Genomic DNA, 14000 nt, shown 5'->3' with positions numbered 1-14000 from the left:
TTAAATACGTGGGACGCCGCAGCGAGTCTGCTCCAGTGAAGGAGCACGTGCCTGGGCACCCAAAGGTGCCTTGACCCCTGCCCGGCCTTCTGCTCCGCTTCATCTTGCGGCCTGCCAGGGCCTGCCTCTGGCACCCCACCGCCACTTCCACGCCACAGCTGCTCAATCAAACGCATCACCAGGAAAATCCATAACAAAAAACCCCTCTCCCCTCTCTGAACAACCAACCAAACGAAACCAGTTGACGAATCAAAGGAATGAAAACACGGGGCTTGGAGAAGCGCAGCTCCTTCGCACGTAGGGCGGCGGCAACAAACCCTTCCTCTTCGGTGCACTTGTGGGGAGCCGGGTGGGCCTGTTCCCCGGGAAGGGGAGTCTCCCCGTACCGGGCGCTGAGCAAAGCCGCTTTTCGCCCCCAGGTCTGTATCTCTGTCCCGCGGCGCCTGGACCTGGGCCAAGCACGACACGGCTGGACACAGCCGAGACCTACAGGGACCTCCGCGCCCGGGGGGAGGTGAGGGGCACTCACTGCCGGCACCCGGAGCCCTCAGGCGGACGCCCCGCCCCGCCGCTGCCACCTGCCCGCCGTTGCCAGGCTCCCGCGCCGCCGCCGAGCTGCTCCGCCAGATCCTTCCGGTAGCGGGGCCGGGCCGGACGCTTTAGTTCCGGCTCCCGGAGGAGCCGTGAGGAGGTCAGTGCAGGACGCGGGCCCAGCGCGGCCGCTGGCAGGTTCCCGGCGACCCGGCGCTTGAGGAGCCTCCGCGCTGGCCAGGCCGCGGCTGAGAGCTGGGGCACGGGGGTGCGCTGGGGAACGACTGTAGTGGCCCAGCGTTTCCTGTACGGGCCTCGATTTTACTGCACTGTTTTCTCTCTCCTTGTCGGAAAGGGGAGTCTTCTTGGCTGGGGGCTGAGTACCCACGGGTTTTTGTCTCTTTGTGACCCCTGAACCTTGTTGCAGGCAGGCCTCAGGCCCTGAGACACTAAACGCGGAGGGGGTGATGCCGTGCAAGGAGGCACAAGGTGGAACTGGCAGTGCCGGGTTTCTCCGGTTGGCTTTGAGCCCTTTCTGCAGCCTACTGCTCCATGGGTAGGAGAGGGCCTTGCTGTCACCTATCGCTGGAGGTAGCCTTCAGGGATGTTTTCAGCAATTGTAACTTGAAAATCACAGAAGCTGAGATGAGAACTTTCTGACTTGGAGACTCGAGCTAATGATCCTGATCCATGTTTAGTTCCCCATACCCACACACAACACTTAGGTGGTCAGCATAAGGAACCCTGGTCAGAAATCTTTCACCTATTTTCTGGGCTCAGCCCCGATAACTTGTTGCATGGGCTGTGCACCCTTCTGGAGCCTGCACATCTTGGCGCATGTCTATGCACAGCAGACAGCAGGGCCTATTTCTGTATAGTTAAGTTCTTTATTTTATTTAAACCCTCAGCCCTGCAAGCACTTATTTACATCCTTAACTTGACTCACCTGAGTAATCCAACTGGCGATCCATGGGACTTCTACATGAACCTAACACAAATTTAGACTTCAGTCTTACAAATACATGTTTTTGACTTTAGGCACTTGACTAAATTGAGTGAGACGACTTGTCTGGGTAAAATTATGCATATTTGTAGTCATGGGAGTAGATCTCAAGCTGTTTTGAGTTCAAGACTATCTTGTAATCTATGCGAGTATAGTAGCCAAAGATTTATTTTTGGGTTCTGGGTACTATTGTCAAAAATGATGATGATGATATCTTTTGGATTAGACTGATCCAGTATGAGAGATTTCTGCTCTGAGACAGAAGTGTGTGTTTAAAAAGATCACACAGAATAACTCTTCTAAACTGGTCAATTTGATAATATCTCAGAATATTTTTTTCCATAGGTACAGCATATCATTCGTTTGAACCAAAGATGTCATTAAATTTGCCAACACTATTAAATCAAGAAAGCCATCGGGGATTTAAAAAAAAAATTGAATGTCTGAAAAACCCAGAATCACAGACTACTTCATCCTTGCAAGATAACCCACTTCAGAACTTACAAATAGCATCCCATGAAGTTCTTGAAAAGGCCCAAAAGAGTGGGAGATCAAAGTGTCCAAAATGTGGAAGTTCCAGGATGTTCTATTGTTATTCATGTTATGTTCCAGTTGAAACTGTCCCCACCAAACAAATTCCAGTTTTGAAGGTTAGTATTTTCTGTATATATTTGTTAGATATGCAGGGAAGGGACAAAATTTGCTCTGTCTTACAAACTTTAAGGAATTTTTCCTGGTTTTAATGTAAGCACTATGTGACATGTTTATCTAGGCTTAATTTGTGTGTTTATTTCCTATTGTAGCTGCCTCTGAAGATTGACATTATTAAACACCCAAATGAAACTGATGGCAAAAGCACTGCTGTACATGCTAAGCTCCTGGCCCCTGAAGATGTTATGATTTACACATACCCTTGCATTCCTGAATATGAAGAAAAAAGACATGAAGTAAGGAAATTCTATGCATATAACAAGGCTTTTTGCTGGAGAAGTTCTCAGGTGCCTGTCCTCCAACCTCCACCTGCATCCTTCTTAGGGAGGATCAGATCTAATCACACTGCACATGTTCCTCCATTTAATCGCTTCCACTCCACCCATGCCCACTAGAACATATCCGTGCAAGGTAAAGAGGACGTATGGGCTCTGGCAGAACCTGAAGCAGGCACCACCCACGTGCACAGCCTAATCGCGCTGATTTGGTTACATTCCCAAAAGTATCAGTCATCTAAGCCACTGGCCTGATTCACTCTCTTGATGTAGTTATGTGGCTTGCTTAGCATATTCAGGTTCTGAAAAATGTAAGTTTCTGTTCTTTTAAAAATCTTCTAGCACTAGCCAAGCACCGGGGCAGTGTTTTGTTCCTTAGCACAGAGCCTGAAAAAGTTTAGTGCAAATGCCAAAAACACAGCTAGGAGATGTCACTTAAGTGTTTAAAATTAGGATTCAGAATTAGCACTTTCATTGTTGCCACGTACTATTTCAGTGGTGGCCACATGATGAAAGGAATAGGTCAAGGAAAGAACAGAGGTAGCCACAAAAGATGGAAGTTAGAAAGGACGGTGCAGAAGTGAGATTTTAAAAAAAGTGCAGGAATAGCTGTAGTCCTGCTGGTCAGTATAAGTGATCTAGTATAGTCTTAAATGTCATGAATTAACTGAGGACAACAAATATTCCTGAGTTTATACCGTGGCCCATAAGTCCATAATAAAAAATGGAATTTGGACATCTTCCCAAGTAACCCTGCATTAGATAAAAAAAAAAATCTGAAAAAATAACTTCTTCCACAGAAAATACTTGATTAAGTACTGGATATATTTTAACAGGTACAGAAATTTTATAAATGTAACAAAGATGTTATTTAAAGAGATGTTCCTTTTCACTCTTACTGATTTAGATTAATTTCAATTCTTTGGATTGATGTAAGAAAAAGAAAAGGTTTTACTTTTTCAATTTAGTGAAATTATTCTAAACATTTTACTAAACGCTTTAAATTTCCTTCAATATGATATTCGGATCCTTGTGTTTTTCGTTATTTTAGATAGTGCTTATCTTTCCTGGTCCCAACTCAATTTCACTTAAAGATCTTGATCTCCATCTGCAAAGAAATACTAAGAAAAATGTTTGTGCCGAAGATGATGATTCTACAGCAGAACCATTTCTCAAGCAAGCACGAATAGAATCAGAACAACAAAACATAAATGAATGCAAGGCAAACAAAACTGAAGACACTGGACTGAAGAAAATAATCTTTATTGACAGTACTTGGAATCAGACTAACAAAATAATTACTGATGAGCGACTTCAAGGTAAAATTAATAGTTGAAAGATAAAAGTGACTGAAATGCATATTCATTTAATGCATAAGCCCTGATTGGTAGAAAAACAGGTAAGTCTAAAAATATGTTATGTTTTAAGTGAATTGTCTTGAGACTTAGGAAGTCTTTTCCAGTCATCCGGCCCAGTACTCTGCTATTGTAGATGATGATGCTAAATAATCCACTTCACAAAGCTAAAACTAGTTTTAGGGGTTTTTTTTGGAAAACATGCTCTTTGTTTTGAGAAGCTGTTCCAGAACTCCAGAACAGGAGGTGCTAACTCATGCAGCTACACAGAAAAATTCATTATCTTTTATCTATGGAGGAAGCTGGAGGGATCTCAAGAAAGGTCATTTGCAGCTTCTTTGCTCACTCTTCCCTTCCCCCTTTTCTCCCCCTCACCGCCAAAATATACTCACTTAGTAGGGAATATTTCAGAAAGTCCCCTTTCCAATACGCACCTTGTCTTCCCATGCAAAATAGGCATTGATGATAGAGCGGTGAACCATAAAATTGGGCCTCCTTGTTTCTTTGTAGCTTTGCTCTGTCTCCCAATAACTGTTTCAGTTTCACAAGAACATGTGTGATGCTGCTGTTCCTGGGGAGAAGCTAAAGGACCTTAGGTTTCTAGTGAGAGCCAAGTTGGACTTTCCTAGCATTCCTCCAGGGCCTCATTTCTTCTCATTTACCCCAAGTTTCCATAACGTGCTTAGCCTGGGGTATAGAATTCTTAACAAACTGCATTTTTTTTTTCTTTCCATTTTGGCTACTAATATTTTATCACATTCCACTACGAAGAGCATGGCTCTTTCTGAAAGGATTTATAATGCCATAAACAGACAACTTAATGAATGTTTGCTTTTATTATAAACTAATACAATGTGCTTGTAGTCAGGCAGAGTTTACATTTGCTGTGGTCATTAGAAGACTGTATTTATGCCTTCTGCAGAGCACTACAGAGTTCAAAAGTTAGCTTTTTCAGGGGTCGGTTCCACTCCCACTGAAATCTATAGCACTTCTGAAAATAATTTTATCAGGACAGCCTTTGGTGTGGAAGGCACGCTATATCTGTCTTACTGCTTGTTAAAGAATAGTTTTCAAAGGCATTCCTGCATGAATGAAGAATTCTGACTTGCTACTCAGCCAGCTACAATTTATTAGCCAATTCAATATTGTTACCAAAAGTCTAGAATCACAGAAGAAGATCTACAAGGTCCCTTCCGACCCTACAAATCCGACCCCCCCGCCTGGGTGGGAGAAAAGACTGGAATCAAGTGAGTCCAGCCAGGTAGTCATCAAGCCTCTTCTTAAAGATCCCCAGGGTAGGAGCCAGCACCACTTCCCTAGGAAGTTGGTTCCAGCTCCTAGCCGCCTTAACTGTGAAGTAGTTCTTGCAGATGTCTAATCTAAACCTACTCTCTAATAACTTGTGTCCATTGTTCCTTGTCACGCCAGGGGGCGCTAGGGGAAACAGCATCTCCCCTATACACTTCTGGTCCCCCCCTAGTGAGTTTATAGACAGTCACCAGGTCCCCCCCTCAGCCTTCTCTTGTGAAGGCTGAACAGGTTCAGGTCCCGCAGTCTCTCATTGTAGGGTCTTCCCTGTTGTCCCCAGATCATGCGGGTGGCCCTCCTCTGGACCCTTTCAATGTTGTCCACATCCCTCCTGAAGTGGGGCACACAACTGGACACAGTACTCCAGCTGTGGCCTGACCAGCATTGCATAGAGGGGGAGGATCACCTCTCTGGCTCTACTTGAGATGCACCTGTGGATGCATGACAAGGTGCGGTTAGCCGTGCCAGCCGTGACCTCGCATTGTCGGCCCATGTTCATCTTGGAGTCAATAATGACTCCAAGATCCCTTTCTGCCTCCGTGCTCTCAAGAAGGGAGTTTCCCATTCTATAAGCGTGCTGCTCGTTTCTACTGCTTAAGTGCAGCACCTTGCACTTGCCAGTATTGAAACGCATCCTGTTTATGTCAGCCCACTCCTGTAACCTCTCCAGATCTTGCTGCAATCTTTCCTTCCCTACTAGCGTGCTCACCTCACCCCAAATTTTGGTATCATCAGCGAATTTAAACAGGTTGCATTTCACCCCATCGTCCAAATTGCTGATGAAGAATTGAACAGTGCAGGCCCAAGGACTGAGCCCTGGGGGACTCCGCTGCCCACTTCCTCCCAGGTCAAATATGACCCATCCACCACCACCCTCTGAGTATGACCCTTCAGCCAATCTGCAATCCATCTGACTGTGTAGGCATCAATGCCACAGTCGCCTAGTTTTTTAATGAGGATGGGGTGGGAGACGGTGTCAAAGGCCTTGCTGAAGTCCAGAAAGACTACATCCACGGTGACACCTGCATCCATTGCCTTTGTGACCTGATCATAAAAGGCAATCAGGTTGGTCTGACAGGACCTGCCCCTAATGAAACCGTGCTGCTTGCCCTTGAGTATCATCCCTGAAGCCGGCCCATCACAGATGTGCTCCTTGAGGATCTTCTCAAAGAGTTTCCCAAGGATAGAGGCAAGACTGATGGGCCTATAGTTGCCCGGGTCCTCTCTTCCCTTTTTTGAAGATGGGGACCACGTTGGCTATCTTCCAGTCATCTGGCACCTGGCCCGAGCACCATGAGCGCTCGTAAAGCCGTGCCAAGGGTCCTGCAATAACCCCAGCTAGCTCCCTCAACACCCTGGGGTGGAGAGCATCTGGACCCACTGACCTGAACACGTTCAGCCCCTCCAGAAGCTCTCTAACCTTGTCCTCCCCAACCTGAGGTCTGGAGGAGTTCCTCTCGAGTCCGTCTGGCGTCACAGCGGGGAAGTCCCAGTCTTTGCACAAGAAAACAGAGGTGAAGAATTGGTTGAAGAGTTCCGCTTTCTCCTCTGGCACAACCACCAGATTGCCCAGCGTACTTTGCAGGGGCCCCACGTTACCCGGTGCCTTCTTCATCCTCCCTATATATTTGAAAAAGGACTTTTTATTATCCTTGATCTTGGACACTAGTCCTAGCTCTATGTCTGCCTTAGCTTTTCTGACAGCCCCCCTACAGGCCCGAGCAGAGGAGTTATACTCCTCTTTGGAGATAGCACCCCCCTTCCACTGGGCGTATGCTGCCTTTTTGGTAGCTTCATGTACAACCTGTCTATCAAATATTTTAAGATCTTAAAATAAAGATTATAGTGGTGATGTATCACTACTGAATGATATAATTCATGATATCTTTCTAAGGTATTTAAAAGCCCTGTTCATAAAGAATGAACCACAGGAAACAGACATACAACCAAAGAACTTGGAATTAAGATAGATGTCTTGCTAAGGGCTGAGTGGAAGATATCCATCCTACTCACCATGTAAAACTGTGCCTTACCTCATGCTCAGTACCAAATGAAGCACGTAGGCCAAAATAGTAGCAACTACAACTTTAGAACCCTTGTATGATTGTACTTATTTTAGCTATGTGAGTGCTGAGCCAGTGGCCTCTTCCCCTGTTTATATAACCCCCAGTGTCCTATTCCATGGGATGTTTCTGTTCAGGTTCTTGTACCATTCTCAGTACCTATAAGTTTGAATAGCTTTCAGTTGTATATTAAAAGATAAGCCTGATGTATTCATTGCATGTACTTCATCCTCTCCCCAGGAAAGGAACTACACTTGCAATATCATGTATTTTACTTTATATGTGTGCACTACGATGTGTATTACAAATGCATTGCACTTCATGAGGCTCATGATAGCCCTTAGTGTCAGGGTGGGAACCTTCCACAATCTGGGATGAGTCCCCAAGAAAGTAAATTGTATCTTAAATTGCACTCGCTACACATGAAGAGCATGTTGTGAAACTTCTTGTGCCCCTTCCATGTATGTATCCCATATGGAAGTGGAGGAGGTACTGACACTCATTTTCAAAATGAGTTTGTTGGGGGGGGAGGGGGGAGTTTGTTTGCTTTTTTATTTTTTTAAAGGTTAGTTATCTTTTTTTTCTTTCGCAAACAAATTCATGGATTCTGCCTCTGCCTGGAAAAAACATTGCATGCACAAACTAGACAAACATAGTTACTTTTCTGTTTCCTGACACCCTGTAACTCAGTTGTTCTATTTCAACAATTACTGCTATATGCAGGTCAAAAAGGAGTGCCTGCAATTCCAAAGAGCAAGTTACTACAGTATGTGTTCAAAAGATAAAGCTAAAAGAAATACTGGATAGAAATGTAGTAGTGAGCCAAGAAAATGTTAAGTATGGTCTGTGTTGTGTAAGCCTGCATTTATATATTGGATAAGTTGAACTAATTGCACTACAATTGAAGGCAAAATGAGACCATCCATTAGCTTTGGAAACAGATAGACTAGAGAACTTGGACAGAATTAAGTAAGCCTAAATCTTATTAGAGAAGTGGTGTAATACATCTTTAGAAAGCAAAACCAAATTAGTTTTATTACAGGCAGGAAATATTTGAAAGCTGGTAATGCCTAGGGTGGATTACTGCATAAGAAATCAAATGAGCAGTGGGTTCAAGAAGTAAACCTTTACAGAGGGTATTAATGATTACTTTTGCATAAAAAAAAATGCAGCATAATGGCAACATTTAGCATGGTGGTTAAACAAACAGATTATTTTGGCTTTTTGGTATTTTTACCTTTGTACTAAGACAAATGTCTTTGGCCATACAGATTCTCCTGTTCAAGGAGTATAGCATGTTGTTTGGTGAAGAAGCAAGTGACCAAAAGATTTCCTGACCCCTCTCATACAAAAGAACCACCCTGGTGCAGGGTAAAGCTTTATAAATTCCTGCTGCCTTCCTCTACAGTAGCATATGTTGCTTTGTCCTCCATGATTTGGATATCAACGGTGATTTCAGGGAACAGCATTTGGCAGGAGAACTGCAGCAGCACGGAGGCAAGGGACTTGCATTTATCTCTAACGTCCCTAGTTCCCCAAAATCCATATAGATCTACAAGTTGAAGTAAGGAGGACTCCTGCCATTGCTACAAATGAGATAAACTACGATGACTGCAAAATTAAAAAAAGATCAGTCATCTACACCTTTAATATCTTACAAAGGATGAATAGGGGACCTAAGGACCCTAATTCAGCATGTGCATAGTGTAAATCTCCCTTCAGGCTTTAACAATTGAATAAAAGTTCAGTGGTTAAAGGTAATTGTGGCAGAGCACTTTTTGGGGTGCTTGCCACGTGGCAGGGGCTACAGTAGGCTGGGACACAACCAGCAGGGAGGGCAGCCAAGCAAAGCCCCCCAAATGTTGTTCTAAGGGGGGAGGTGTGTGGCGGAGCTCCTTTGGGGGTGCTCACCACTTGAGGGCTGTCACAGGCTCTTAGGGGAGCCTGCTTTAGAGGAGCAGCAGGGGAAACCTCCCCAAGGTACTATTTTAAGCGGGAAGGTATCTGGCAGCCTGCCACTTTAAGATCAGAGCCAAGCAGCCAGCAGGTGCTTGATTGTAGTGGCCATTTTAGATGTCTGGCCAGCCGTATAAACAGAGCAGTTCGTTGCTGGCGGGCCAGGCAGCAACATCGCCTGGGTGCAAGGCTTCATGTATCATCCTGGAGATAAGGGTAGGGGCTGTAGGGGATTGCTAGGAGACTCCTGGTCCTGGGCATGACCTAAAACTGCACCCTGCCAGGAGTGGGTGGCCTGGTGGGGCTCTTAGTGGAAATGCCAGGCCAGTTATCACCCCAGTGAAAGGTGGGTAAGGGCACCTTAACCCTAACCCTCATCTTGTGGTGGGTCACATAACACCAGAGGTACTTGGGGCCAGGCACGGCTACGGCCACCTGAGCCCTGTGGGGTGCAAGACCCTGTGGAAAGGTGGTTGGGGCCAGACACGGCTACAGCCACCTGAGCCCACTGGGGATGGAAGCCCCGTGGCCCCAACTGGAGGGGGCAGTGTGGAGCCCCAGTGAGGGGGACAGAGATGAGTAGCTCCAGGTAGAGGGGGTGGTGTGGAGCCCTACTGAGGGGGCAGAAATGAGGAGCCCCAGTGAAGGTGGGGAGAAACCAGAGGGCTGAGAGCGCAGTATGTTTATTTGTATAGAGTTGCCCCCGGCAGGGGCCAGAGCAAGCTTAGGTCGGGTACTTGGCTGGCCACTAGCTCAGTGAGGGGGTTGCAGGAGAGGCCCAAAAGATGGTACGTCTGCCTGCAAGGCACAAACTAGCTAAGCCTATGGCCTAAGGGGCCTGCTCCAAGAAGGGGCAAGGCAGCATGAGTTGTCAGTATCTGAAAGAGACCCTGTGAGGGAGGGGTGGAATGTGAGAGGCCCTCGTGAGAGGAGGGCGGTATGATTGTGAGTGTGTCTGAGGCCCGACAATGAGGCTAAGCTTGGTCCGGCTATAGGCTGGGAGAACTGTGTCATCTGGATGCCATCTGCGAGGCTTGGTCTGCAGTGTAGGGGAGGATCAGAGCCAAAGACAGTGCCCCCTAGCATCGGGGCAAGAAAATGGGCAGCCTCCTGCCTAATTAAGATCATTAATTAGATAACAACAAGGCATGGCAGGAAGAAGGTGGGCGGTTGGCCCAAAAACAGGTGGGCGGGCCAAAGGGAAATCGGCCCTGAGAAGGCCCCGTTACAGTCATTAAAATGGGAGCTTGCAAATATTGATATCATAGTGCAGTAGCATTGCATCATCTTGTGGTAATGTGATGCAGCACATGAGGTGGGGGAAGATGGCGAGGGAGGGAATCTCTAAAGGGATTTGTATTTTCCAAGCAGACTTATTGTTGACCAGATAAATAAAGTGTGTGTGTATGCGCATGTGTGAAAGAGAATGGCTTTTATAACAGCCAAACTAGTTATTTTCTCCTCAAGAGTCCTCTAAATGTGTGGATTTCCATCTTGCATAAATCTCAGCCTTGCACAAGCTTTATAAGCTCAAAATATGCAGATATTAAAAATGGGGAGAAATGTAAAAATGTTGATTTCCTGGGTAGCCAATATTACTTTAATAAAAACAATCACATTTTGTAATAACTGCTGTTATTTTTATATATACAGTACAGAGGTGGGCTATAAATAGACACCCCCTTTAACATGGGTCTGATTCTCCCAGGCTTTGACTTGGCTCAAAACATGTCTGGTACCCTCATTTTAAAATGTTCCCCTTCCAAGCTGTATTGCTGTTCCTTTGCCAGAGAGGACTACAGAGTTTGGCCAGCTTGTCTGGGAGGGAAAGCACAATAATCTTAAAGATGCACACAGCCAAGTCCCAGGAAAAAAAGCAATAGCATATATTTATCCCACATATTTCTGAGGGACTAGTTTTGGGACAAATGCAGGATCTATTTCTAACCACGATAGAAATACGCTTTATTAAGTTCACATTTAAATTATTTTAAGTCTTTCGTTCTGAAATTCTCTTAAATTCTGTGCATTGGAAATGAACTAATTTTACTTCTATGTGTGAGCTTGCTCACTTCGATGTCATTGAACATTTGACAACCCTTTCCTCTGCCCACAAATCTTAAGCAATGGGAACTCTGGAAGAATCTTCCCTTACATTTAGGTCACTGCTTTTAAGGTAAAACCATGCTCCTTTTGAATTCAGCAAGTGTTTGGTCATTGACTTACAGGCCAAGAGGGCCAAGATTTCACCACAGTTTTCTCTGGCTACAGGAATCCTCTGTTAAAGTAAACAAAAGATACTACTGAAATTTGTGGAAGATTTCTATTTACACGGCTCTAATTATAGGAAATTGGCCTTGGGGTAAGGATATTAACAGGAACAAGCTAGTATCGTTTTGGTTTCTGTTTTTTAGTTTTGAAACTCGTATATTAAATGTCACGATTCAGTGCTGAAAAGTAACTCCTCTTGTTTTATGCGTACCTTTTTTTTTTAAGCACAGGAGAAAATTAGTAATATGCAAATTATATAACAATATAATTATATTAATATGCCATGTGTTTTGTTACTTGCAGTGAAATACATACATTACCACATGAATGGCAGAAAGAGTTAAATGTAGTTTGCAGATATATAAAAAGTACAGAATTGCAAATGCTGGGCTACAGGCCAGTCTGGGCTCCTGAAATGGGGCCATGTTGGAGAGAGCCCAGACGTATCCGTCTGTAACTTCCAAGCAGTTCTTGGACAATGTTGCAATTATGGATGTTAAACCATTTCAGGAAACGGATTTTGCATCTTAATGTTAACATTTTTAAAGGAGATGTACACAGTCAATTTTCTGATTCTTCAACTGCTTACTCTGATTGTACTGTCTGAATGGTGCCATTGATCATCTCTGAGTTGCTGTCAGGATACATATCAAGGTGTTTGTTTTTGTTTTTTGTTTTTTTTTTGTTTTTTTTTTTTTGTTTTTTTTAAAGCAATTTTATTAAGCTTAAGTGCCTTTACTGATATACGTAAAACATGGAACGACAAATTAAAGCTGTATGCTCTGTATCTTTCACAAGGAGTCTTGAGCTCTGTAGAGAGGAACAGGAAAATCTTTTGACCCCTTTCTTGTAAGTGAGCTTATGCTAGATTCTGAGTAGTCCCAGTGAAGTCAATGCTATTACTCATCCCCATGAGTAAAGGGGAAAGAAATTTGGTCTTGCGTCAATAAAAATGTTGCTTATAGACAGGGTCTAGGAAGGCTTTGACTATCTGAGTTATCATACTTTGTTTAGAGGCTCTCATTTTGCAGAGACTTAAGCGTGCATATACTGTTTTAAATGTGGGTAGGTCTGAGCAGGCCCCACACCTACAGACTTACACTTTTGATAGGATCATCAAGAAATGAAGACATGCATAAAATATCAGGTGTGGAATTGCTAAGTACATAATTAATATTTACCACTTCAAGTACTCTTCATTAGTCTTTAAAAAGAAGGCAAGTATCATTCCCTCCACTCCTACAGATGAGGAAATTGAACTACAAGAGGTGAAGCAACCTACTCAATATTGCTCATCAGGCCAGTGATGGAGCTGGAAATACAACTGAACTTAGGGCCTCTAAGTGCCAGCCTGGTGCTCTGCAGTTTGGCCCGCACTATATCTAATGTGTGCATTCTTTTTCTTTTTAGGGCTGCTACAAATTGAGTTAAAAACAAGGAAAACTTGCTTTTGGCGTCACCAGAAAGGAAAGCCAGATACGTACCTTTCCACAATTGAAGCAATTTATTATTTTCTTGTGGACTATCATCAGGAGGTTTTGAAAAAGAAATACAAAGGACAATATGACAATCTGCTTTTTTTCTTTTCATTTATGTATACCCTGATAAAAAACGCCAAGTCGTCTACAGGGAAAGAGTAAGCCGTAACATTGAGCCAGCTGTAAATAATACCATGTTTGATTTTTCTTCATGAATAAGATGGTGTGAGATTTTTTTTTCCCCCCCCCTGCCCCCCCCCAGTTGAGGTTTGGAACTGAATAACAAAACATGGTGCATGGTATTTAGGAGCTGGCTGGAGTGCTGTATACAGTGCAGGTTTAGGACCTGATCCCTTCTAGGCTGATGGAGTGGTAACTTCACTGATGTGACCAGTTCTGTTAGGATTATATACATCACTAAATGTTGCCAGATTAGAGACCCTGGGCCTGCTTTTCGGTCTTTGCCTTGGGCAACATGCAGTAGAAGTGAGGCAAAGACCAGAGGACTGAGCCTTCTCTCTGTTAATAGTATCCTCTTGGAACTGTAAAGAGGAGTTTGCATGCCAGCAGGGAATCTCTTTGAATCTCAGAGTTCATCTGTTTTCATTGTGCAGTAATGTACTCTAACCAGCAAGGCTGACTTTATACTGGTGATGTCACTACTTATTGAAATGATTGGGACAACATTTTAATCAAAAACAAATAGAGCCAAGTTAATTGACTGAATGGAAAAGCAATTGAGATGGTAATCTTTTTAAGTTTAGAGTTGTGGTATGGTTTAAGTAACAGATGAAAATCATGTCTTGCCTGAACATTGTTATTATATAGTATGTCCTCTAGGACCGTTAAGAGCTTACACTGTAAAGATTTTTGCCACCCATTTCAAATAGAAATAAAATTACCTACATCTTTTTAAAAAATAAAACTAACTTCATTCTTTATGACAGACCCTCAGCTATTAATTTGACAGGTTTTATACGCAGTATCCAGTGGGGTCTGAGTGCAAAAGTACAATAATCAAGATCTTAATTCACTGCCAGGTGCTAGCA

At 44.0% G+C, this 14000-nt stretch overlaps 1 protein-coding gene across 4 annotated transcripts; it reads left to right on the top strand.

The window, feature by feature from the left end:
* The first annotated feature begins 553 nt into the window (after positions 1-553).
* On the top strand, positions 554-13892 carry DTWD1 (DTW motif tRNA-uridine aminocarboxypropyltransferase 1). 4 transcript variants are annotated; one of them, XM_090028253.1, is made up of 5 exons: positions 554-691; positions 1880-2184; positions 2338-2481; positions 3572-3839; positions 12884-13892. In XM_090028253.1, the coding sequence occupies exons 2-5, from the start codon at positions 1909-1911 to the stop codon at positions 13111-13113; spliced, it is 918 nt and encodes a 305-aa protein (XP_089884379.1). In that variant the 5' UTR covers positions 554-691; positions 1880-1908; the 3' UTR covers positions 13114-13892. The 4 variants fall into 4 exon arrangements, with proteins under 4 accessions (XP_089884379.1, XP_089884381.1, XP_089884378.1 ...); XM_090028255.1 differs by lacking the exon at positions 554-691 and adding an exon at positions 698-837; XM_090028252.1 differs by lacking the exon at positions 554-691 and adding an exon at positions 876-1087.
* The last annotated feature ends 108 nt before the right edge of the window (positions 13893-14000 follow it).

The sequence above is a fragment of the Crocodylus siamensis genome, chromosome 15 (genome assembly GCF_052110815.1).
Source record: "Crocodylus siamensis isolate JL-2025a chromosome 15, ASM5211081v1, whole genome shotgun sequence".
Taxonomy (NCBI): Eukaryota; Metazoa; Chordata; order Crocodylia; family Crocodylidae; genus Crocodylus; species Crocodylus siamensis.
The sequence above is the reverse complement of the archived record's forward strand: the minus strand, read 5'-3'. Positions and strand labels throughout refer to the sequence as shown.

Excerpts from the sequence above, each read along its gene's own strand:
- DTWD1 (XM_090028252.1), top strand. Across the intron at positions 2,185-2,337 it reads AACAAATTCCAGTTTTGAAG|CTGCCTCTGAAGATTGACAT; the intron begins GTTAGTATTTTC and ends TTCCTATTGTAG. Across the intron at positions 3,840-12,883 it reads TACTGATGAGCGACTTCAAG|GGCTGCTACAAATTGAGTTA; the intron begins GTAAAATTAATA and ends TTTTCTTTTTAG.